Source organism: Carcharodon carcharias, chromosome 21, assembly GCF_017639515.1.
Source record: "Carcharodon carcharias isolate sCarCar2 chromosome 21, sCarCar2.pri, whole genome shotgun sequence".
NCBI classification, from domain to species: domain Eukaryota; kingdom Metazoa; phylum Chordata; class Chondrichthyes; order Lamniformes; family Lamnidae; genus Carcharodon; species Carcharodon carcharias.
In genome coordinates, this window is record NC_054487.1 from 70,795,925 (window position 1) to 70,822,740 (window position 26,816).

A 26,816-nucleotide genomic window follows, 5' to 3' on the forward strand; every position below is an offset into this window, starting at 1 on the left:
TGCTGGGGCCTCAATTATTGTAGCCAAATTTGCTGATGATACAAAGATAGGTAGAAAATCAAATTGCGAGGAGGATACAAAGAGTCTGCAAAGGGATGTAAGGCTAAGTGAGTGGACAAAAAATTTGACAGAAGGAGGAGAGTGTGGGGAAATGTGAGTTTGTTCACTTTGGCAGGAAAAATTGAAAAGCAGAATATTATTAAAATGAAGAGAGACTGAAGAATGCTGCAGTACAGAGGGATTTGGGTGTCTTTGTATAGAAATCACAAAAAATTAGAATGCAGCGACAGCAAGTGACTAGGAAGGCAAATGGAATGTTGACCTTTATTGCAAGAGGGATGGAATATAAAAATAGGGAAGTCTTGCTACAACTGTGAAGGGCATTGGCGAGACCAAGGGTAGAATACTGTGTACAGTTTTGGGGCGGGATTTTCCCCCCGTTGGGGGTGAAGTTGAAAGGTGGGTGCGCACAGGCGCGCCTCTGATTGGCGCCCCCGATTGGGGGTGTGGTGCCATTTTACGTGGGCGGGTCAATTAAGGCCCACCCAGCGTGACATGTGCACAGAAGTGCTATGCGCTCCCTGTGTGGGCACAGGGGGTAGGGGGAGTCCCAAAATCGAGAGTGAGCTCTTTCACGCATGCTCACGATAGAACGCACTCATCTCCCTGAGGCTAAGTGCAGCCTCAGGGAGATCGTCTCTAAATGTCAAAAAGCTAAACATAGAAAAATAAAATTTCCCTAAGATGTCCCCTCATGTGACACTGTCACGTGAGTTGGGACATGTCCATAATTTTTACAAAAGCTTTCTTAAAATTTTTTAAAACCTACATGAAACCTTAAGGTTGGACGGGCAGGTCCTTTAATGACTTAATTGACTCTGTCAGTGGCCTCAGTTGGCCATTGATAGGTTGGTGGGCATGCAGATGATTTTGCTGCACCCCCGCCTACCTGAAAATTTAAATGGGGCACGGTGATGTTGGGAGTTCCGCCCGATGTCACTGCATGTCATTTTACATGTCGGCGAGCAGGCCTCACCCCCGCTCACTGGCGTATAAAATCCTGCCCTTGGTCTTCTTCCTTAAGGAGGGATATACATACATTGGAAGCAGTTCAGAGAAGGTTCACTGGACTGATTCCTGGGATGAAGGGATTTCCTTATGAGGAAAGTTTGCTCAGGCTGGGCCTTGACTCACTGGAGTTTAGAAGAATGAGAGGTGATCTCATTGAAACATGTAAGAATCTGAGGGCACTTGACAGGGTAAATGCTGAGAGGATGCTTTCCTTCATGGGGGAATCTAGAACTAGGGGCCACAGTTTAAAAATAAGGGATCTCCCATTTAAGATGGAGATGAGGAAGAATTTGTTCTCTGTGGGTTGTTAGTTTTTGGAATTCATTTCCACAGAGAGCAGTGGAGGTTGGGTCATTGAATATTTTCAAGGCTGAGCTGGACAGATTTTTGATGTACAAGCAAGTCAAGATTTAAAGGGGCAGGCAGGAGAGTGGAATTAAGGCCACAATCAGATCAGCCATGATTGTATTGAATGGTGGAGCAAGCTAGATGGGCCGAATCCTGCTCTGAAGATCTTATGACCTTACAATTCCTGACTTTATAAATAGAGGCGTGCAGTACAAAAGCAAGCAAGTTATGCTAAATCTCTATAATGGTTAGGCTTCAGCTTGAGTATTTTGGCCAATTTTGGGCACCACACTTTAGGAAGGAAGTCAAGGCTGTGGAGAGGTTGCAGATGAGATTTACGAGAAAGGTACCAAGAATGAAATACGTCAGTTATGTCGAGAGACTGGAGAAAATGGGGACGTTTTCCCTTTAGCAGAAAAGGTTAAGGGGAGATTTGATAGAGTTGTTCAAAATCTCGTAGGATTTTGATAGAGTAAGTAAGGAGAGACTGCTTTCAGTGGCAGAAAGGAAGATAGCCAGGGGACACAGATTTAATGAGATTGGTAGACGAACCAGAGGTTTTATGTGGAAACATCTTTTACATAGCAAGTTATGATCTGGAGTACGATACTTGACAGGATAGTAGAAGCAGATTCAAAAAATAGTTTCGAAAGTGGCGTATAAAATAATTTGTTTAAGATATTGATCTCCAAACAGAGGCTAGAAGGTACCTATGTTACACTGTATTATGATTTTGTTAATCAATATTTCATAAACGCTTAGGGTAGGATATTGAGGTCGGTGCATGGGGGTGGGGGGGGTGGGGGGGATGGGGTGGGGGGCGGGGGAGGAGGCGGGGGGGGCGGGGGGCCTGGCGGACATCACACTGGGTGGGCCTTAATTGGCCCTCCCATGTAAAATGGTGGTGGCGCACCAGCACGCACCCGTTCCTGAACGTCCCCCCCCGACTGGAGGAAAATTCTTCCCTTGGTGTAACTTTCCTGCTTTTGTACTTCAGTGCATCTATTTATAAAGCCAAGGATCCTGTACATCCTTTTACTAGCCGTCTCAGCTTATCCTGCTGCCTTCAATAACGTATTTGTGCACCCTCAGGTCTCCCTGCTCCTGCATCCCTTTGAAATTATACCGTTTTGTTTATATCGTCTCTTCTCATTCTTCAAAAGGAATCACTTCACACTCATGAGTGTTGAATTTCATCTGTCTTGTGTCTACCCATTTCACCAGTCCATCTATTTCCTCCTGAGGTCTGAGGTCTCTTACTATCTTTCCCATTGTATCCTACATTTTTGAGTTTCCTTCATTTAAGGTATAAAGATATTGAAGCACAATAAGATGTTGAGACACAATTTGGCTTTGACAAGGTTTCGAGATGATCGATCTCGAATGACCTCGTGGTAACACTTGAGCAGTCCAATTGCGCACCAACAAACGTCCTAACATTTCCAATCACAGTCTTGACTTGTACATTTTCAGTTCTTTTACAGGACCTTGAACCTCCTTTGACTCCGTACGTCAATTAATTTCACAGTCTCAATCTAGCACTGACCTGATGTAGCTTAGACATTCCACAACAAGGTTAGATACAGAAAATAATGCTTACCAAGCCATCCTACTCTAAAGACGACATAACAATTTGAAGGCTCATGACATGGACATTTTGAGGACACGCTATTATTACAAGATTTAAGCAGCCTTTAAGTGAAGGTTGACGATAGTCAACAGAAGGCCATTTTCTACAGGCAACCTTCATAATTGCTTTTCTTACAAATTAGACAAGCATTTGAAGCGGAAAAAGTTACAGGGCTATGAAGAAAGCAGGGAAGTGGGACTAATTGGTTTCAGAGCTGGAACAGGCTTGATGGGCTGAATGACCGCCTCCTGCACTTATCATTATACGATTCTGAAGCTGTTGCGCTGTTTAACATTATGTAATTAAAATTAGAAGACCTGTCAAGGTGAGAAAAGATGATGCAACTTTCCAAAGCTCATCTCTCTCTACATTGCACTCATGTTTGTGGGTCTGCTACACTCAAATAACAAATTATTCTAAACAGCTAGCTCTTTTTGAATAAAGACGTTCTTCCTGATGTGTCTAAAATTATTTTTAATTGACATCCATTTTGCTCCTACTTTTCTGAGCTTATGGTTTTGTGATGTTATTGATTGTGGGAGAATTTATGTAAGAAGTAAGCTTATTTAAAAAAAAAGAGGCAGATCACCATAGTGTATGTTTAAAGGAAGAAATTTCTTGCATTGAAATGAAGTAAGTTTGCCTTAAATTTTTCTTGCACTAGGTCAGTTACTTCGACTAAATATGTTCCGAAAAGATCATGGCTCCTGGATGGTGATGCTTTTTTCCACTATTCTCTTCCTGTTCATCTTCTCTCATATTTACAACCTGTGCCTCTTAATTGGTGGAAATATGAGGTAAGTTTGGCAGTTTTATATTTGATTCAATCACCCATAGTGAACTCAAATTACCTTCAATGCTGGATTAGCACTAAACAGAACACCACAGCAGTAGTGAGCTCCCTAGCTGATGCAAACCTATATTTAGACTGGAACAAAAACGCCTCTTACTGCAAATTGCAGAGGAAGCACTGGACATCAGGGTTGAAAATGGCAGCAACAGTACAAAAATGGAAATGGGGAAACCTCCCATAATATAAAGCAGCTACCTGCTTGCGTTTTCCATTTTGATTTTCATAGCCAACTTCAACCTTTTTAACAAGAACTTTGGTTTGTCCTTGCGTACAAGAAAGAAATAGATAACTGAAAATAGATTATAATGGAGAATCTTAACATTCCTCTCCAGCAACCCCAAAACCTCCACTTTTTAGTTTAAAGCAGACAGCTTTTTCTGCCACAATTAATCAAAATCAGTCTAAACTGCAGTATATAAACCATTTAACATAAACAAATTACTTGTTTGGATTTTCCAGCCTGATGCTTATGATTTCGCTTTTTCGTAAATCATAAAGTGACAACTTAAGATTGTGATGAATGCTTTTGGTATATTTTATAGGGCATAGAGGGATTATTGAACTGTAGTTGTATCTAACTGCCTTCAGTGATTCTGAAACACTACACTGAACATAGATATAAAACAACTGATACCCCTGATCATAATAACAAACACAGCCCACCAGAGTGAGGGGGACATTGCATCTTTAACAATTGTACTGCTATTACTTTGATCTGCTTTTAGACTTTATAAGGATAAAAAACTATTGTAGCATGATTGTTGTTAAAAGGTTGCTCATCTGAGTGGATTGTTAAGCATCATTATCGAGCAGCAAACCTTACTTTAAATCAACCAACGTTTTAAACATTCACTCCCTCCCACATTGCCGCATTCTGGCCAGCAGTGTGTGCTGTCTAGCAAGATGCAAATCACCAACAGGACCTTCCAAAACCTCTCTCGCCTAGAAGGACAACAGCAGCAGGCACAGATACACTGCCACCTCCAAGATACCCCTCCAAGTTGCACAGCATCCATAATTTGGAAGTATATCGCCGTTCCTTCATCATCGCTGGGTCAAAATCCTGGAAATCTTTCTCTAACAGCACTGTGGATGTACCTACAAAACAAGAACTTCAGTGGTCCAGGAAGGCGACCCACCACCACTTTCTTAAGGGTACTTAGGAATGGGCAATAAATCCTGGCCTTGCCAGCGCTGCCCGTATCCTATGGAAGAATCATTTAAAAAAAAAATAAGGGGTATGTGTAGTGGACTAAATTGAACTGAAAAGGGGTATAAATTGGATCTGGGTAGGAAATAGAGGCGAAAAGGACCAGTTTTGGTGTGGTGGTGGGGAGGCAGGGTTACGTCCTGCACCTCAAAACTACCTGGAATGGATTTGACCCCAAGGTGAGGCAATTTTTTTTCAGGCGTTCCTGAGGGCCACCAAAAAAAAAAACAGGTGTTAAGTTTCTGCCTGTTGGCTGCCCTGGGCCTGCCTGCTCTGGTTTTCATGCAGTCGATGCAGCCTTACAAACAGCCGCCGTGATAAAGTGTGCTTTTCTTTTTTTTAAAAAAAAGTTTGTGTGGAGCCCACAAGAGCTAGAGTGCTCCACGATATTCCTGAGGTCCTCTGACCAAGCCCAATTGTCCCTCTCTCATTCCCCTTTCCTCCGTCCCCAGCTCTTGCCTGGCGCAAGTGGCCCAGATTGGATCCTTCAATGTGGGTGAGCTGCTTCTAGTGGCGCGATAGGTGCTGGTCGTCCACATGCATGAGGCTCAAGGCCCACTTTCGATCAGTCCTTGGGTCCTCAGTTGGGGGCGCAAGGCTGCGACAGAAAAACATCTATTCTTAACGTGATATTTGTATCACCCTTAGCCTGCGCTGTTAAGAAACTTGAGTCTGAGTTCAATGCCTCCCCTTCAGAATTAAACACTTGGTGGAAATTCTGAGAATAGAAGCACTTTCAAATTTTAGAATTATTGGGATTCATAAAAGCTGGCTTTTAAGATGTAAGCAACGCTTGCATTTTTAATATAAGCCATAATTAAAGTACATTAAGAACGTTCACTGGAAAAACAATTATTGCATAGCTGAAAAGGGCGTGTGGCCCATTTTTCAAAAGGATACAGAGGCACGGCAGAAGGTGCAAAAAAGATTCACAAGGACGATGCTAGAACTGTGAGATTATAAAGATAAGAAAAGGCAAAGAGGCTAGGGCTCTTTCCTCAGGAAAGGGAAAGTCTGAGGGGGTGTCCTAACAAAATTACGAAAGTGTTTGATTAGATAGGTGGAGAAATTGTTTCCACTTGTGTGCCTTAGAATCATAAGCATAAGATCGTCTCCAATAAATCCAATAGGGAATTCAGTAGGTGCTCCTTTACCCAAGGAGCGGTTAGAATCTGAAACTTGCTATCTCACATGGAGTAGTTGAGGTGAATAGAATGGGAGCATTTACAGGGAAGTTTGACATGTACATGAAGGGAAAGGAATAGAAGGATATGCTGATAGAGTTATACGAAGTATGGCGGATGCTGGTTCGCATGGAGCATTAACGCCAGCATAGGCCAATTGGGCCAAATAGACTGTCATAATGCTGTAAATTCTATCTATGTAATGTCCTCTTTGCTTAAATCAGGGATGGCCCAATAGATATGGAGCTCACATTCTAGCTTTTTCTTGTCTTTGCCATGAGATCAAAAGGGGGTAATTACGTGAAATACTCATTGAATTTGGCAGACAAGACCAATGGAGATGGAAAAACACAAATCATTACCTAGTATGAAGGTTCTCTGTTTACGCCTTGAGGGCCACGGTCTGTTCAACTTCTCTGACAGCAACTGAGGAGCCTCGAGCCCGCTTGTCAAGATTCTTTTGCAGGTAGTGACAAATGTTCGTTCTGGATTTGTATGGTTCTGCCCTGGAGTCTAAGTTCTGCTAAAACTTTGAGGGTCAGAATATAATAAGCATCATTATTTGTGAATTTTGTGCCTTCAGAGAACAGAAAAGATTCCAGCCGCCTCTGCATTTTTATATCTAAGAGTCTCATCAAAATTCCCAATTTTGTTTGCAGAACTTCTCCTGATTCTTGAACATCTGCTAACATCTTGAAAGAGTGTTATTTTTTCTCGAACTGGTTCATTTAAAAAGTATAAAACTCAGCCCATGATATTTGAATGATCACTGAAGCTAAAAGCAAATAGAGCCATCTTGCATCAGCAGTGGAAGTGAAATCCAGATATACCAACATCAAGCACAGGATTCTCTGCAACAGAGTTTGAAAACACAAGCAACATAACGACTGTTGAATGCCTGAGAACATCAGTTGAGTCATCAGAAACTAAGGAACTTCCAATATTTCTGACCTAGAATTTTATAGCATAGAAGGAGGCTGTTCAGCCCTTTGTCCTGTGCTGGCTCTTTGAAAGAACTGTCCAGTGAATCCTACCCCACTTTGCCCTTTCTCCATAGCCTTAAAATTTTCCTTTTTCAAGTAGTTATCCAATTCCCTTTTGAAAGTTACTATTAAACCTGCTTTCAGGGAGTACATTCCTGATCGTAACAACTCACTGCTTTTTTTTTAAAGCCTCCTCCTTATCTTCTCTCTGGTTCTTTTGCCAACTAATGTCTCCTCTAGTTACTGACCCTCCTGCTATTAGAAACAGATTGCCCCTATGTATTTTATCAAAACCCTTCATAATGTTGACCTGGAATAAAAACCGGACTGCTGGAAGTGGTTCGGCTGAATAGGCAGCATCTGTGGAGGGAGAAACACAATGATGACTGTTCAGGTCGATGACCTTCCGTCAGTACTGGCTGGTGACTAATTCACTTCTTCTAACGCTTGGCTAGCTCAGACTAAGGTGCCCAAAGACCTAGTCCACTTTTTTTTTGAAAAAAGTGCTAATTGCAAAGTCTGTTTCTTTACTGCAGAATATCAGGTTCAGAGATGGGTGTGTAGTACATGGTTGACATCAGTATGGCATATAAAACACATGGTGTGAATTCTGATGTCCTTCCTGGACCTGATTTTTTTTCTATATAAACAGAAAGAGCTTGCATTCATATAGCACCTTTTAGGACTTCACAATAAACCAAATGTTTCACAGCCTATGAGGTACTTTTAAAATACAGTCTTTACAATATAGTGAAATGCAGCAGTAAATATGTGTACAGCTATGTCTCACAAACTGCAATGAAATAATGACCAGACACTGACCCTCCTGCTATTAGAAACAGTTTTTCCCTATGTATTTTATCAAAACCCTTCATAATGTTGACCTGGAATAAAAACAGTGCTATTTATTATATCTTAAAAATGATGCTGCTTGCAAGGTAAATGTTAATCATAAACACTGCGAGAACTTGACTATTCCTCTTTGAATAGACCTTTGGGGTCCTTTATGTCCACCTGAAAGGGTAAATGGGACTTCATTTCGATATCTCATTAAAAAGATGGGATCTCTGACAGTGTAACACTCCCTCAGTATTGAGCTCAAACGTCTGCCTTGATTTGTATGTTCAAGTCTCCGCAATTTGAACCCACAAACTTCTGATTTTAAGGTGAAACATTTGTGGCAAATTTACGCAGAGATTTTTGTTTACTGGATTAATGGTGAAGACTTGTTAAAGAACAGTTGCAATGATCGTCCTGTATTTTTCTTGCTGCATCCCCACCTTGTGTACATTGCCTGCAATACCAAACATCAGCACTAGGTGGTAGTCAAACATTTGGTTTAACGTTTCCTTTCCAGCTGCCAATTCAATTTCCAGGGCCAAATTTTCGTCTGGGTGTGGAGGCACATTTCAAAACGGGCACACTTAGGCCTAGATTTTCGCCATGACAGAGAGCCTGTTTTCGCCGGGACGGGAATGGGGAGCAGGGTGCGTTTTGCACATGCGCGTTTGAGGGAGGCAGCTGGCCATTTGAATCATCAGCTGCACCCCCCAGTCTCGTCGGATTTTGGTAACCCAGGAGAGTGGAACCTGAAGTGTGCAAATTAGACCCGATTTGAGCAGGTCTGAACTTGGTGCGTTTCTTTGGATGGCCAGGGGACCCCTTTGGAGCCCTTTATTCACAGCCCCTGAAGTGACAGAAAACAAGTTCCAACAGTCCTAACCTAAGGGAGTAGGTGGGGGTGGGGTGGGCGGTTGGTGGGGAGGGGGGGTTGGGCCCTGGGGGGGGGTTGGCCCTGGTGTCATAGGGCAATTGTTTTTGCCCCCACTGACTCGTGCACCCAGGTGCCAGGAAGAACTTTGTGCTGGTGAAGGGCGCATAGCGTTTCTTGTGAATGAATGGATGTGTATGGCACCCTTGGCACAAAGAGGCCACAGCAGCCAGTCACTGTGAGCAGCCCGAGGCCAGGGGGAGGGCAGAAGGTCAGGAGGGAGAGGCTGCTACCCTCGCACCAGGGAGGAGGGGGAGGAAGGGGAGGGGGGGGGTGGGGGCAGGGGGGAACAACCAGCTACTTCCCTGTGGGAAGGGTGTACAGACCTAGGACATCCTAACTTAATATGACAGAGAACCAGTGCCGAAGGAGAGGCTAAACCGTGAGGTGGTGACGGACGCATGGTCCAGCAGCAACTTGATCCACAATCCGATGCCCTGCCAGTGGCTGTGAAGGCAACCATTGCTTTCACCTTTCTATGCCTCAGGATCTTTCCAGGCTTCATCAGGAGATCTGCCTGGCAGATCCTGGTCAGCAGTATACAGCTGCTTTAAGGATATATCTAATGCCCTAAAACATCAATGAGTGTGTCTGAATCACATTAATATGGCTGAAACCCTCGACATCACTGCTTGTGTGTGGGGGATCACATTAATTTCCCTGTACATTTGGCATGTCAGACACAGAGAACCATGGCCTTTGCCCAATTAGCAGCCTGCCCTCAGGTGCAGGGTGTTATTGATTACACCCCTGTTCCCATAAATACCCCAACTCAACATGCGGACACCTTTGTCAACCAGAAGTCCTTCCACTCAATCGATGTCCAGGTGGATTGTGACCCCCACAAGGTCTCCCTTCATGTGTGTGCAAGGTCCCCCGGCAGTTGCCATGACTCTTTTATATTAAGAAATTCCCAACTCCCTCAGCTGTTACAACCACCAAAGCAGATCCGTGTTGGCTTCTAGGGAATGAGAACTTGGATAATGACCCTGTTTAGGAACCTACCAAAGGAGGCAGAGCACAACTACAACAGCAGCCTGGTCATCACAGGGAGTACCATCAAGCGGGCAATTGGCATTTTAAAGATGGGCTTCAGGTACCTCGACCACTCAGGTGGAGTTCTGCAATATGCCCCAGGTATCAACAATAGTAGTGGTGTGCAGCATGCTGCACAATATTGCGCAGCGGAGGAGCCTGAAAATCGATGATGATGATGCCATGGGCAGAGCTCCAGCCTCTGAGGAGGAGGAAGATGAGGAGGAGGAGAGGAAGCCCCTGTTCACTCGGAAGATCTGGAAACGGGTGAGGGTGAGGAGGCACCAGTGGCAGAGCAGCTGGAAGGCATGGCCATGTAGGTAGGGCTGACCCTATGCAGGAAAGGATCAATGTCAGAGGGGTCCTTGTGCAAAATAGATTCTCATAGGGCCCTCCGATATCACAATTGCCATCAGCCAGACTCAGGTAATATACTTCTACCTAAAGAACCCTGTACATCAACTCCACAGTTACTCAAGAGACTGCCCATCCCCCACAAGGGAGAGAGTAAACATCAATGAGTTGGACTCAGTCACATTCATATGGCTGAGATCCTCACCATCAAAGCCATGGGCCTCATTATATTGCAAACAAACTTGGTAATAAGTCATTCACAACCTGATTCCCTCACACGAATGCCAATGACTAAATGAGGGGCCCCTGCTGCCAAATTGCCCAAATCAAACCATGCCCACAATGAGGAGAGTGACACAACGTCAGTCTTCAAACCCAATGCTTGCTGATAGGGTTGTATGTTGCAGCGCACATGCAGATAAGGCACCTTGCGCATGAAGAGGTGATAACTGTGCAACAACTGCTCTTTGAAAGAACTTGCACACCATCCATTCCGGCCAACATGCAACATTCCTGGCTTCCATATACCCCTGCTCACTGCACAAAGCACATCCTGTGACACCAGAAGTGGATGGGATAATGAGCATGGCACTTTTCATCTTTCATTCGCCCTCTCAGTTTTGGCAGCTAACTAAATGACTGCAAAACACCTGTACCCGGCAGCGGCAGTTAGATGATGCCACCTCCATGGCTACTATGTCTTGAGATTCCACTCCGTGGTTTCAGTGGTTCAGTAGAGTACACTCTGATTAGGCAGCAACAACGACAATTCTCCCACAGGGAAAGCCCATGAAGCCATCTGCTCCAGGGCCGGCTGATAGTTAATAATATTTACAGCTATGACACTCACCCGACATGGCAATCATGTCTCCTCCAAGGCACAGGGACTTCACCATTGATGGCCAACCTATCAAATGGGCCTTGCTGAAGGCCCGCCTTATACCTGCGGCCAAGTTGTTCAACCCGTGTTAGGCCTGCCTCTGACCCCCTAACTACTTCCGGGGCGGCCTGCCTGACCCCTGTTCTAGACAACTCCTCCCAGGCTTGAAAATCGCAAGTTCGGGCAGCCATTTTTAAAGGTTGGTTTCGCGGAGCTGGGAGTTTGTCCGCCTCTGTGCCCCCGACCCAGGGGGTGGGGGGGGGGGGGGGCGGGGGGGTGCTGCAAAATCTGGACCTTAGTTACCTCCTTGGAGGAAATGCAGTTTTCCTCCACTTTCCTGACCGGACACCATTTTCATCGGGCCTTTTTGCGGGTTGGGAATGTCTAATGTGCAAAATTGTACATCCGCCGCTCCCCCACCCCCCCCACCCCCAGTGACGTTGGGTTCCCATTTTAAATGGTTGGGGGGGGGGGGGGTGTGAAAATCGGATTTCCTCCCGCGCACCGTTTTTGTCAGGTGACGTGGCATTTTGGAAGCCCATTAAAAGGATTCCAGGTTTGAGAGTTTGTGAATAAAATGGAAAGGCTGCTGAGAGTCTGGAACATTCTAAAAGCCCTCTCCATCCTAAAAGCAGAATATAGGGAGTTAGGACGTAAGTTGAAAAGTAGGACCTCAAAGGTAGTGATCTCAGGATTACTACCAGTGCCACGTTCTAGTCAGGGTAGAAATAGCAGGGTATAGCGGGTGAATATGTGGCTGAAGAGATGGTGTGAGAGGGAGGGTATCAGATTCCTGGGGCATTGGGACCAGTTCTGGGGGAGGTGGGACCAGTATAAACTGGACGGGTTACACCTGGACCAGGACCGGGACTGATGTCCCAGGGGGAATATTTGCTAGAGTGGTTGGGGAGGGTTTAAACTAAAATGGCAGGGGGATGGGAACCTATGCAAGGAGTCAGAGGAGGGGGAAATCAAGGACCAGAACAAAAGACAGAAAGGGGCATAAGAAAAGTGATAGGCAGAGAAATCAAGGGCAAGAATCAACCAGGGCCTCAGTGAAAAATAGTGGGAACGGTACAAGTAATGTTAAAAAGACAAGCCTTAAGGCTTTGTGCCTTAACGCAAGGAGCATTCGCAATAAAGTGGATGAATTAACCGCTCAAATAGATATAAACATGTATGATATAGTCGGGGTTACGGGGACATGGCTGTAGAGTGACCGGGGTGGGAACTGAACATCCAGGGGTATTCAGTATATAGGAAGGACAGGCAAAAAGGAAAAGGTTGTGGAGTTGCATCGCTGGTTAAAGAGGAAATTAACGCAATAGTGAGGAAAGTTATTAGGTCTGACGATGTGGAACCTGTATGGATAGAGCTGAGAAACACTAAGGGGCAAAAAGCATTAGTGGGGGTTGTATATAGACCCCCAAACTGTAGTGGTGATGTTGGGAATGGCATTAAACAGGAAACTAGAGATGCATGTAATAAAGGAACATCTGTAATTATGGGTGACTTTAATATGCATATAGATTGGGCAAATCAAATTAGTAACAATACCGTAGAGGAGGAATTCCTGGAGTGTATACGGGATGTTTTTTTGGACCAACACATTGAGGAACCAATGAGAGAACAGGCCATCCTCGATTGGGTATTGTAATGAGAAAGGAATAATTGGCAATCTAGTTGTGTGAGGCCCCTAATATGATAGAATTCTTCATCAAGATGGAGAGTAACGTAGTTGATTCTGAGACTCGGGTCCTGAATCTTAATAAAGGAAACTACGATGGTATGAGGCGCGCGTTGGCTATGATGGATTGGGAAATGTTAATTAAAGGGATGACGGTGGATAGGCAATGGCAAACATTCAAAGAGTGCATGGATGAAATGCAACAATTGTTTATTCCTCTCTGGCGCAAAAGTAAAACAGGAAAGGTGGCCAAACCATAGCTTACCAAGGAAATTAGAGATAGTATTAGATGCAAGGAAGAGGCATATAAATTGGCCAGAAAAAACAACAGACCTGAGGATTGGGAGCAGTTTAGAATTCAGCAAAGGAGGACCAAGGTATTGATTAAGAAGGAGAAAATAGAGTATGAGAGTAAGCTTGCAGGGAACATAAAAACTGACGGTAAAAGTTTCTACAGGTATGTGAAGAGAAAAAGATTGATGAAGACAAATGTAGGTCCCTTACAGTCAGAAACAGGGGAATTTATAATGGGGAACAAAGAAATGGCTGACCAACTAAATACATACTTTAGTTCTGTCTTCACAAAGGAGGACACAAATAACATACCAGAAATGTTGGGGAATGTAGGGTTTAGTGAGAGGGAGGAACTGAAAGAAATCAGTATTAGTAGGGAAATGGTGTTGGGGAAATTGATGGGATTGAAGGCCGATAAATCCCCAGGGCCTGATAATCTACATTCCAGAGTACTTAAGGAAGTGGCCCTAGAAATAACGGATGCATTGGTGGTCATCTTCCGAGATTCTATAGACTCTGGAACAGTTCCTACAGATTGGAGGGTAGCTAATGTAACCCCACTATTTAAAAAGGGAGGTAGAGAGAAAACAGGGAATTATAGACCAGTCAGCCTGACGTCAGTAGTGGGGAAAATTCTAGAGTCCATTATAAAAGATTTAATGGCTGAGCACATGGAAAACAGTGGCAGAATTGGACAGAGTCAGCATGGATTTATGAAAGGGAAATCATGCTTGACAAATCTACTGGAATTTTTTGAGGATGTAACTAGTAGAGTTGATGAGGGGAAGCCAGTGGATATATGTGGTTTATTTGGACTTTCAGAAGGCTTTTGACAAAGTCCCACAAAAGAGATTAGCGTGTAAAATTAAAATGCATGGGATTGGGGGTAGTGTATTGAGATGGATAGAAAACTGGTTGGCAGACAGGAAACAAAGAGTAGGAATAAACGGGTCTTTTTCCGAATGGCAGGCAGTGACTAGTGGGGTACCGCGGGGATCGGTGCTGGGACCCCAGTTATTCATAATATATATTAATGACTTAGATGAGCAAACTAAATATAATATTTCCAAATTTGCAGATGACACAAAGCTGGGTGGGAGGGTGAGCTGTGAGGAGGATACAGAGATGCTTCAGTGTGATTTGGACAAGCTGAGTGAGTGGGCAAATGCATGGCAGATGCAGTATAATGTGGATAAATGTGAGGTTATCCATTTTGGTAGCGATAACAGGAAGGCAGATTATTATCTGAATGACTATACATTGAGAGAGGGGAATGTGCAATGAGACCTGGGTGTCCTTGTACACCAGTCGCTGAAGGTAAGCATACAGGTGCAGCAGGCGGTAAAGAAGGCAAATGGTATGTTGGCCTTCATAGCCAGAGGATTCGAGTACAGGAACAAGGATGTCTTGCTGCAATTATACAGGGCATTGGTGAGATCACACCTGGAATATGGTGTGCAGTTTTGGTCTCCTTATCTGAGGAAGGATGTACTTGCTATAGAGGGAGTGCAGCGAAGGTTTACCTGACTGATTCCTGGGATGGCGGGACTGACATATGAGGAGAGATTGAGTCGATTAGGATTATATTTGCTGGAGTTCAGAAGAATGAGGGGGGATCTCATAGAAACCTATAAAATTCTAACAGGACTAGACAGGGTAGATGCAGGAAGGATGTTCCCGATGGAGGGGGAGTCTAGAACCAGGAGTCACAGTCTGAGGATATGGGGTAGACCATTTAGGGCTGAGATGAGGAGAAATTTCTTCATCCAGAGAGTAGTGAGCCTGTGGAAAGTAGTTGAGACCAAAACATTGTATGTTTTCAAGAAGGAATTAGATATAGCTCTTGGGGCGAAAGGGATCAAAGGTTCTGGGGAGAAAGCAGGAGCAGGCTATTGAGTTGGATAATCAGCCATGATAATAATGAATGGCGGAGCAGGCTTGAAGGGCTGAATGGCCTACTGCTGCTCCTAGTTTCTGTGTTTTTACGTTTCTATGAAAAGTAAGCGTAAAGCATTTTCACACCTTTAAATGTCATTATTAGGTGCTGTATTGTAATGTAGATGTTTTTTAATGCCATAATTCATCATGGGGATCTGTCCTTTAAAGGTAAGTAGTCCCTTACATTAACCAACATTGTATATTTGTTCACATGTATTACAATACTTTTCCAATGGAAAAAGCAACATAATACATTGAAAAATATTACAAAATGTCCTGTAAGCCCATACTGTCACCTTTTCTACTATGATTTAAATGGCGCTGGATGTTTAAAAAAAACTGGTTTTGACACTTGAAAAAAGTCTAACCATCTGCTCCCTTATATTGATTGACAGGCACCAGGCTTTGAAATTGAAAAGGGAACCTTTTGTTCTTTCCTTCCTTGAGAGTAATCATTGTTTGGACACCTGTGGCAATTATCAATGCTTAGCTGAGTTTCAAGTACTCATGGGGTTCAGCACAGTAGGTGTTCCATTCATCTGAGAATGAATGACCATTTCAAGAATTTGTAATAACAGATTGTCACTTTGCTGTGATCTCTGATTTGCTGACACAAATTAATAGGATTACAAATATTACAAAGTTTTTTCAACATGGCAGAATGCATTTTTCCTCACTACCAACAGTATGAAGGCTTTTATTAGATTGCGAGAGCTTTACTTATCCCCCCAAGGAAAGTAAAATATTTTCTATGGGTATTGCATAAAATTTGTGGACTGTGCCTTGTGCACATGGGGTGAGTGGCTATGGAGGAAACATGGGGGGCATGGAGGTGGCATGGGTGGCATAGATGATCTGAGTGGGTATGGAGGTTACATAGGGGCATAAAGGTGGCATAGACGATCTAAGGGCATATGGGTTGGCATAGTGGGGGGGTGGGGTGTTGAGTGTTGAGGTTTAGGAGGCCTTTAAACGCTGTTGGGAACTGGGATGTGCTGTCTTGGAGAACAGAGGTAGGCCTTTAAACTGTTCCACCTCCACACCCACACATCTCATGCACTCAAGCGTGACACGCAAACTGCACTGTAAACCTGACCCCAGTATGAAAAACAAAAATGGCATGTAAAGTCACACATGGGTCGGGTGTGCAGTTTGCGAGCCATGAAAGTATGCAGGTTGGGCTCCTCCAAGCCCAGAGGAAGATTTGGACCTGAGTGTTTGTGGAAAGGCCCATGCCATGAATGCCTTGGGCATGACACTGAAGATCAGCCAGGTTCCTTGGCTAGTCCTTGCCAAGTTTCAAATACAACTTATGGGTTAACTAGTTTTACTGCACCTGACTGGTGATGTCTGCAATGTTTCACAATCTTTGAGGAAGCTTATCAACTATTTTATGATCCAAATGCCAATTTTCAAGGTCAGTGCACTTTATTTACCAGATTCGTATTAATAACAAATAATAAAATGAAGTGTCTACAGAGGGATTTAGATAGGTTAAGTGAGTGGGAAAAATTTGGCTGATGGAATATAATGTGGAAAAATGTGAATGTGTTCACTTTGGCAGGGAGAATAGAAAAGCAATATGTTGTTTGAATGGTGATAGATTTCAGAGCTCTACAGTATAGAGGGATCTAGGTGTCCTGGTACATGAATCACATGAATCACTGGGTGCAGGTACAGCAAGTGGTTAGGAAGACAAGTGGGATCTTGGCGTTAATTGGAAGGGGAATCGAGTAAAAAAGTATGGATATTTTGCTGCAGTTGTACAGTTTGTTGATGAGACCACATCTGGACTACTCTGTACAGTTTTGGTCTCCTACTTAAGAAAGGATATAATTGCATTAGAAGCAGTTTAGAGAAGGTTCACGTGACTGATTCCTGGGATGAAGAAGTTATATTATGGGTAAAGGCTGAGCCGTTTCAAGACAGAGATTGACAGATTTATAGATAGTGAAGACATCAAGGGATATGGAGATTGTGTGGGAAAATGGCATTGAGGTAGAAGATCAACCATGATCTAGTTGAATGGTGGAGCAGGCTTGAGGGGCCGAATGGCCTACTCCTTATTTCCTATATTCCTATAATCATCACTCTTGGCTTGCAATGGTAAATATGTGCTCAAAATGAAGAGTCTCTTGTATTTAACCAATTTGTATTACATACCACTTATCCTGATTTATTTTGTGTGTGTGTGTGTGTTAAATGGAACTTGTAACATTTCTTGTTGGTGATGTCTCTGCACTGATGACAACACATTATTTCTAACTTTGATCACTTAAAACAAAGTAATATAAAAAGAAAATGAATGGTGCAAGAGGTGCCTAAGCTGCTTGCTTGTGAAGTGTCGCCATCCTATGCAGCATTGTGGCATCTCCATTAAGAGCACTCTCAATTCTCCTGTGAGGTCTCTGAGTTAGTTTGCCAAAATGATAGAACCATGGCCGTCATTTAAAGATCACAGATTGAAAAGCAGAATGCTACAGATGCTGCAAATCTGAAAAAAAATTTGAGGCTGGTGGGGTCAAAAGTGGGGTCAAGGGATATCCTATTGTGGTTCTGGGAAGGAGGGGAATGGGTGAAAGCGTGGGACATGTGGTGGAGAAGGTCAACTTTGACCCTACCAGCCTCCATATTCAATGGATTATTTTCCGCTCTTCCTGCTACATCCATTGTAATGTTACCACTTTCTTTCATCTTTCCCTTCCCTTTCAGCATTCTGAAGGAAATGTTTCCTCCATGAAACCATGGTCCACCGCTCAATCACTTCCAGCACCCTGTCCCCTTCCCACAGCACCTTTCCATGCTAACCCAGGAGATGTAACACTTGCACTTTTACCTCCTTTCTCCTCACCGTCCAAGGCCCCAAACACATCTTCCAGGTGAAGCAACCATTTACGTGTACTCCTTTCAATTTAGTATATTGTATTCGCTGCTCACAATGTGGCCTCCTCTATACTGGGAAGACCAAACGCAGATTGGGTGACCGCTTTGCGGAACACCTATGTTCAGTACACAAGCATGACCCTGAGCTTCCAGTGGCCTGTCATTTTAATTCTCCACTTTGCTCTAACACTGACATCTCTGTGCTTGGTCTGCTGCACTGTTCCTCAAAGTAAGCTTGAGTATCAACACCTCGCCTTCTAATTAAGCATTTTATCCTGGATGGCATTGAGCTTCTTGACTGTTGTTGGAGCTGCAGTCATCCAGGCAAGTGGAGCTAATTCCATCACTCTCCTTGTAGATGCAGGGCAGACGCTGGGCAGTCAAGAGGTGAGTTACTCGCCACAGAATCCCCAGCCTCTGACCTGCTCTTGTAGGCATGGTATTTATATAGCTGGGTCATGAGGACTCCAAACATCAACTCTTTTCTTCTCCGCCGATGCTGCCAGACCTGCTGAGTTTTTCCAGGTAATTCTGTTTTTGTTTTTGATTTATACAGCTGGTCTGGTTCAGTTTCTGGTCTCTAAATTTTCCAGTTCATATGAAAGGTCATTGACCTGTAACGTTAACTCGGTTTCTCTCCACAGATGCCGCTCTCGACCTGCTGAGTATTTCTAGTGTCTTTTGTTTTTCTTTAAAGGTCATGGTTTGTTTGGGCATTTCCTCTTTGTGGTACACAAATCCTTGACACCTCCATAACTTCTTCAGTTGGTGACATGAATATTTTAATGAGCATTTCCCCCTCCAAAAGAAACACAACACTACCATCAAAAGCCAGGAATACAGTGGAATTAGTGCTGGATGGAAATGTAGATAGGTGCTGCCTGTTTAATGGAAAACAGGAACGAGATGATCCAGTTTCATTTATAATCGTTAATGATCCTGACCATTGGAGAGGGAAGACTGAAGCAGCTCTGTGTGGATTAAATTCGAACCCAGGTCCACTGGATGAAAAAACAATGCTTTAACACACTAAAATATCCAGCCTTCCCCTGATTTGTGTTAACAACACTGGAGGGTCACTACACCGATCATGGCCTTTCGCAATTTCCTTTCTCACCGTGAAATGGGGCAGAAAGGCAACAGTAAAATTAGTGCAGGTTTACTTAAGGTTGCTAAAAGCTTTGTGGCTTTTAACGTTTTAAAATGAGTACCAAGCTCTTTGTTCCCCTCACCTCCCTGTCTGGATGAAAAATGATTCTGCAAGAAATAAGCGTTAAATAAATCAAAAACGGATTGTTCCAGTGGTGGATGATGGACTTTTGTCCCAGGAAAATGAACAGGAAGTTGCTGGATTTTGGTTGGATCTGGGAGACTCCCTTTCCAGTTCATTTACTTTAAGCTGAAAGGAGTTTTTTGGAGCACAAACATTTTTCTAAATGAAAGCTTACTGGGGAGAAAGAAAGGAATTCCCTTTCCTCACGAGACAAAAACCCATCAACAGCACTTCTCGCCGTACGTATTACTTTGATTAGAAATCCCATTTCCAACATCTCTAAGTGCCTTCATCTGCATAAATCATTCGCTAATTAACCACTGTTATTTAATTAGGGTCATCCTGTTTTCGACCAGTCATTAATCATACCTAATTTAAAAGTGCACCTTCTGTTCATGGATTTTTTTTTTGCCTGGTTCTTCTGAGAGCCGCTTCACAGAGCCTGTCACAGCTGCACCTTGGCTCAGTGTTCTGCCTTTGTGTGGTTATTATAGACGAGGGTAACAATGCAGCTAACAGATGACGAGGGTCATCAGTATTGAACCACGAACAGGCTCAGGCAGTTAATTGGGTTTCTGGCATACATGAAGCGGTTTGGGTTTTTCATACTGAAGGGAAACCAAAGTTGCTGCATTAATTTTTTTACTAGTGCTATATTTTCTACAATCGCTTGTAACCCTTTGGCTTTGAGCAACGTGCTTTTGTGGGTGACGAACACCCCTGATCTATTCCTTAGACCATCACAGCAACATATTGCACAGTGACTAAAATGAATATCAATCGGTTGCAATTGAATAAAAGCGCACAATGAAATTTTAAAAAGATTGCAAGACAAATAAAAAACCCAACCCAAAACGAAAAGTCCTGCCCGCAATGTTTGATGAAAGATATGGGATAGCATTGCTTTATATGACACTCTTCATAGCCTGTTGCACACTGATCTGTCACCAGTCGGCCACATTAAAAGGCTAATCCTCATCAATGCATGAGGAGATAGAGAAACAGACACCAGCTCTTAAACTGAGAATTTTGGTTGTGTTAAAGCAGCTGGTCTGAAGTCCAGCAAAATATCAGTTTTTACTTTAGTGTCTCATACATTGCACCACCACTACTTACAAAAAATATAGAAGTTGCCCAAAGCTCTTTAGTTTTTCTTTGTCATCTGAAAACTCACATGAGACTACAAAAGTTACAGGAAGCCTTTATAAGTCAATGGGTAGGCTTCATCGAAAGTGTTGTCTTCAATCCTGGGCACATACTTCAGGAAGGATGTGAAGACCTTGGAAGTGACGTGGAGGAGATTTATCAGAATGGTACCAAGGATGAGGGGCTTCTGTTATGTGAGACTAGAGAAGCTGGGATTGTTTTCTTTAGAGCAGAGAAGAGGAGATTAAATAGAGGTGATCAAATTTTGATAGAATAGATGGGGATACACCTTTTCCACTTGCCAGAGGTCCGGTAACCAGAGGAACAGATTGTCAAAAAAAAACCAAAAGTCAAATGAGGATAATTTTTTTAACGCAGCAATTTGTTATGATCAGGATTGCACTATTTGAAAGGGTGGTGGAAGCAGATTCAATAATAATTTCCAAAACTGGAATTGGATATATACCTGTAAAGATAGGTTGGAGAAGAGCAGGGAGTAGATCTAATTGGATGACTCTTTCAAAGAGTCAACAAAGACACAAGGGTTAAATAATCTCAAATCGGTGCTGTATGATTCTATGGTTTTTGGGTACATGCATGTATGTGTTTCAATAGCCAGAATTTTCACATCGGTGTGCAGGGGCAGGCCCGACACACGGACACGTAAAATGACGTGTGGTGACATCGGGCGTGCATCCCGACATCATCACACATCATTCAGATTTTTCGTTCGGCGAGCGCACGCCGGAGGCGGTTGCACACTCACCAAACTGTCATAGGCCTGTTAAGGCCAATAAAAAACCAATTAATGTAATTATCAATGCGGCCTGTCCAACTTAAGGTTGGTGGGCAGGTGAAGAGCCCAAGCGGTGGGATGAGGTTTCCTGAATGTTTTATTACATAAATAAATAATTTTTTCACATTTCATAAACATGTCCCAGCTCATGTGACACTGTCTCAGGGAGATTTCTATGCTCTTTTGCGCGCATGCGACTCTCTCTCCTTCCCCCGCCCACACAGGCAGCACTCTCGGCCACGTGTCACGCTGGGCGGGCCTTAATTGGCCCGCTCATGTAAAATGGCAGCGCGCAGCCAATCGCGGGCGGTGATGGGCTCCGCACCCGCCTGCGCCCACTTCCCACCGGCCTGCCCGGCAGGCAGAAAATTCTGCCCAATGTGTGTGTGCTTGTGTATAGTCAACATTTTACACGGGCTTGGGGATTGTTTCTCAATGGCTACTCATGGTTCAGCTGAGAAGGTAGAGTCAGGGCAATTTTGTTTCAATTTATTCTTTCATGGGATGTTGGTGTTGCTGGCTAGGTGACCATTTATTGACCATCCTGAATTGCTCTGGAGAAGGTGGTGGTGAGCCACCTTCTTGAACCACTGCAGTCCATGTGGTATATGTACACCCGCAGTGCTGTTATCAATGGTTTTACTTAGTGACATTGAGGGAATGGTGATATAGTTGCAAGTCAGGATGAAGCATGGACTGGAGGGGAACTTGCAGGTGGTGGTGTTCCCATGCATCTGCTGCCCTTGTCCTTCTATGGTAGAGGACGCAGGTTTGGAAAGTGCTATTGAAGTAGCCTTGGTGAGTTGCTGTAATGCATCTCATAGAGGCTACACACAGCTGCCACTGTATGTCAGTGATGGAGGGAATGAATGTTGAAGGTAGCGGATGGGCTGCAAATGAAGTGGGCTGCTTTGTCCTAGATGTTGTCAAACTTCTTGAGTATTGTTGGAGCTGCACTCATCCAAGCAAGTGGAGAGTATTAAACAAACTCCTGACTTGTTCCTTTTAGATGGTGGTCAGGCCTTGTAGTCACCACAGCATTTCCAGCCTCTGACCTGCTCACATGGTCACTGTATTTCTATGGCTGGTCCAGTTTAGTTTCTGATCAATGGTAACTCCAAGGATGTTGATAGTAAGGGATTCAACAATGGTAATGCCATTGAATGTCAAGAGGAGATGGTTAGATTCTCATTGTTGGAGATAGTAATTGCCTTGCACTTGTATGGCATGAATGTTATTTCAATTTATTAATCCAAGCCTGAATGTTGTTGAAATCTTGCTGCATATGGACATGGACTGCTTCAGTATCTGAGGAGTCGCGAATGGTGCTGAACATTGTGCAATCATCAGTGAACATCCCCACTTCTGATCTTATGATGGAGAGAAGGCAGCTGAAGACATTTGGACTGGAACCAATAGCAAGGATGTTTTACTTTGTTTTTATTGTAAAGAGTTAGGTGGGATCATAGTTAGGCTTTGTGTCAGCTGTGGCTCAGTTGGTAGTACTCTTGCCTTAAAATTAGAAGGCTGTGGGTTCAATTCTTAGTCCAGAGACTTGAGGACATAACCCAGCGAGATATTTAAGTGCATTACTAAGGGAATGCTGTTCTCTGGAGTTGAGAATTTCAAAGGTTAAGAACTCTGATAAAATTAATTCCTCTTTATGTCAATCTTAATTGGAGACCCCTTATTTTGAAACTTTGCTGCCTAATCTAGATTTCCTCACAAGGAGAAACACCCTGCCAGCATATACCCTGTCAAACCCCCTCAGAATCTTATGTATCAATAAGACCACCTCTCGTTCTTCTAAACTCCAATGAGTATAAGCTCAACTTTCTCAACCTTCCCTCATAAGACAATGCCTTCATCCCAGGGATCAGCCTAGTTAAACTTCTCTGAAGTGCCTCCAATGCAAGTATACCCCTCCTTAAGGAAAGTGACCAAAACTGTATGCAATACTCTTCGTGTGGTCTCATCAATGCCCTGTTTTGTTGTAGCAAGACTTCCCTACTTTTATACTCCAACCCCTTTGCAATAAACGCCAACATTCCATTTGCCTTCCTAGTTACTTGCTGTAACCGCCTGCTAACTTTTTGCGTTTTATACACGATGACACCCAGATCCCTTTGTACCGCATTCTGTAGTCTCTCTCCATTTAAATAATATTCTGCTTTTCTATTCATCCCACCAAAGTGGATAACCTCACATTTTCCCACATTATACACCACCTGCCAAAGTTTTGCCTGCTCTCTTAACCTATCCATATCCTCTTGCAGACTCTTTGTTTCCTCTTCAGAACTGGCTTTCCTACCCATCTGTGAATCATCAGCAAATTTAGTTACAATACACTTGGTCCCTTTATCCAAGTCATTAATATAGATTATAAATAGTTGAGGCCCCAGCACTGATTCCTGTATACTTAACAAGTTAGTTTATCAACCTGATCCTAACCCTAACCCTGAAAATGGCCCATTTATCCTGAGTCTCTATTTCCTGTTAGATAGCTAGCCCTCTACTCATACTAATATTACCTCTAACAACATGAGCTCTCATCTTGCACAATAACTTTTTATGTGGCACCTTATCAAATGCTTTTTGGAAAACCAAATACACTACATCTACTGGCTCCCCTATATTGACCCCACTTGTTACATCCCCAAAGACCTCTAATAAATTTGTCAATCACAATTTCCCTTTCATGAAACCATGCTGACTCTGCATTGTGTTACAATCTGGTTTGGGACCAGTAACTTTTTGTTTAAAATAGACAGAGTTTGAAGTCCCAGTTATCCACTAAAAGAATAAAAGCACAAGAGTCCACAATCTTAAATGAAGAAAATTAACTTTACTATACAAAATCAGAAGAGTTAAACAATCTACAATATCTATCTTACACTCTAACATTCATAATTAACATGAAGCAAATGTGAATTAACAGGCAAACTGTGGTTGAACACACCACACTGCACATTAAATGACACATGCAACCAAGACAGATCCCACAGATTTCTCAGCAACTAACCCAGGCTTCAGTGACCACTGAGAATCACAAGATCCCATTAAGGGCCAGCTTCTCAATTCCCTCACAAGCCACTCCAACTCAGACTGCCTCAACAACTGCTCACCTCCCAACAGTTCAATCTCTCATCCCAAGACTGTGTTCCACGTGAATCACAAAGATGCACTCCTGTTTCTAATTACTGGCACACTTCCAACTTTTTCACAGCTAGCTTCACTAAAATGCTCCCCCCCCCCACGCCCCCCCCCCACCCCGGGTTTCTCTGAACTCCAGTGTCCTGGCTTCACTGAGCAATAAATGGCTTCAAATGCTTCTCTGAGCCCTAACTGCCTGGGATGAAACCAGTGACCTTCAGTCACATTCTCAGCTCCCCCAGTACCTCTCTGAGCCCTAATTGCCTAGAGCCTGCTCACAGCTCTCAAGGCTTCTCTGTGAGCTGCAAGCAACTCAAGGTCCAAAACTCCAACCAACTCTCTCTCCCAGCAAACATACAGATAAATTGAAACCAGAGGACCTTCTTAAGCATCCAGCCATGATGACATGGCTTTTCAGGGTTCACCGAATGCTTTTAAACAAATTTAGCTCTAACTCCAAAAATAACATCTTTTTGCAAGCAGCATAGACATCACATTTCCAGCTCTCCAGCTACATAAGCCCACCTGCTGTTTTATGGCTCTATGACTTCTATTCTGACACTATCAAACAAACATGGGTAACCTTTTGAACTGCCATTTTCTTTTAGGTGGTCTGGCAATCTTTAAAGGCCAGCATATTACTTACCTTATCTTTACCACAAACATCTTCCCACAACCAAACATTACCTCTAAAATATTAACATGAACCATGAACACACCTTCCCGCCAATAAAACCAAAATGCACTGCCAATGTGATGTGTTTTCATTTACCTTTTAGAATATAACAACTTCCAAGGTGTTATATATCATAAAACTATCCGAAGCATGCAATACACACAATAGTCATTCCAATCCCCATTGCCCAATGAATCTCTGCTGAATTCTATGCCCAGTTTAAGGTGAAGGATATTACTTTTTATGATTTTTTCTGAAAGTTTTACTCTAACAATAATTATAATTCAAAGGCCCCATCTACAAAGAAGATTCCTCATTGTAATGCAGGAGTGAATTTTTAATCTCAGTCTTTAAAACAGAATGTGCCAATTTCAGCTTTTGAATATTATTTTCCTCAATGTCTGTAGATTTTCCATCTTTAAAGTCTACAAAGGATGTCTCAGCTAAGACCAGAGTTAAATTGTCACCCCTTTTGTTAGCTGTAGTCGTATCTTCACTTTTAAGTTCATTTTCCTGACTCAAACATTTTAAATTCTCTTTTGAGTTAAGCTCAAAATGGCATCTTATTGTGCCAACAACTCATTCCTTCTTTGATAAAAGCCTTCCTTAGCCACTTTAAAAATAACGTTCAGATGCTTTTGATGTTCAAGCGGAGAAGTTTGATATTCTTGTTTGGTCTGCGAAATTTAAACCATTTGTAATCGTTCAGCTTCTCCTGATCCCATTCAGATCAAGTTTTATTTAATGCTTTCTGAGTGATATCAACGTTCTCCTCATTTTGGACCTTGAATTTTCTTTTTTAAGTTTTTCAGCCTTCCATGCAATTCTCAAATTGCTTTATTCCAATCATTTTGAGGTTGTAACTGGTCTTTTGAACACAGTCCAGTTGCCTGGATTTTCTCAGCTGTACCCTGTATCTTAACAATGACAGGCATGGTTAATTATTGTGCTGTCTCAGCAATGACAGGACCACCTAAGTTAGTATTACCTGTCATTTAGGGTCATTCTGAGGCCTCAGTTGTTTCTGTGACGAGTTTTGATTTGAAAATTCTGCAGGCACTTTTGGCTGTCTTTTTACCGTCCAGTACTAGAATTACTCCATTTGTATCTTTTCTTGCATCAGTTTGTTTTTTAACTGGATCACAGATATGTGAGGAGTTTTTACTCACAGGAACCATTCCTGAATTGTGGCATACTGTCTCAGTTTGTGGAAAAATAACATTGCCCATTGTGTCATTTCCCAGTATAAAATCAATTTTCTTAATTGGCAATTTAGGAACAATTCCAACCACAAAAGAGAATAATTTCAATTTACTTTATGCAATGGGGAAGGCATACACTTTCCACCAACACCCTGTATTAATACATTCTGATTTAGGGAACTTTCTGAAGAAAGGTCTAAATCCTTTGCTAACAATAAGCTCTGGGCCGAACCAGTATCTTTCAGGATAACAGTCTTTCTAGGCTCTTTCTTGGACAAAAAATGGCATGACTTTCTCTTCAAGTATTAAACCCCTTATAATTTTTTGCATCCCTATCTATTCCCAAGGTAAAAAAAATAGTTGCAATGGGTTTCTCATAATCTTCACTTTCTGGTGCAGCTTTCCCTATGGAAATTCCAGTCACTTGCATCAGTGCCACTGGTTTAACA

At 43.0% G+C, this 26,816-nt stretch overlaps 1 protein-coding gene across 4 annotated transcripts in view; it reads left to right on the plus strand.

Moving 5' to 3' along the window:
* The window catches only part of tmem117 (transmembrane protein 117), a 398,678-nt gene that overhangs the window by 101,908 nt on the left and 269,954 nt on the right, over positions 1–26,816 (plus strand). For all 4 annotated transcript variants that reach the window (XM_041216475.1, XM_041216476.1, XM_041216479.1 and 1 more), the window contains exon 3: positions 3,714–3,846. In XM_041216475.1, the coding sequence (XP_041072409.1) occupies positions 3,714–3,846 (133 nt within the window). The remainder of the gene's footprint in view (positions 1–3,713; positions 3,847–26,816) is intronic.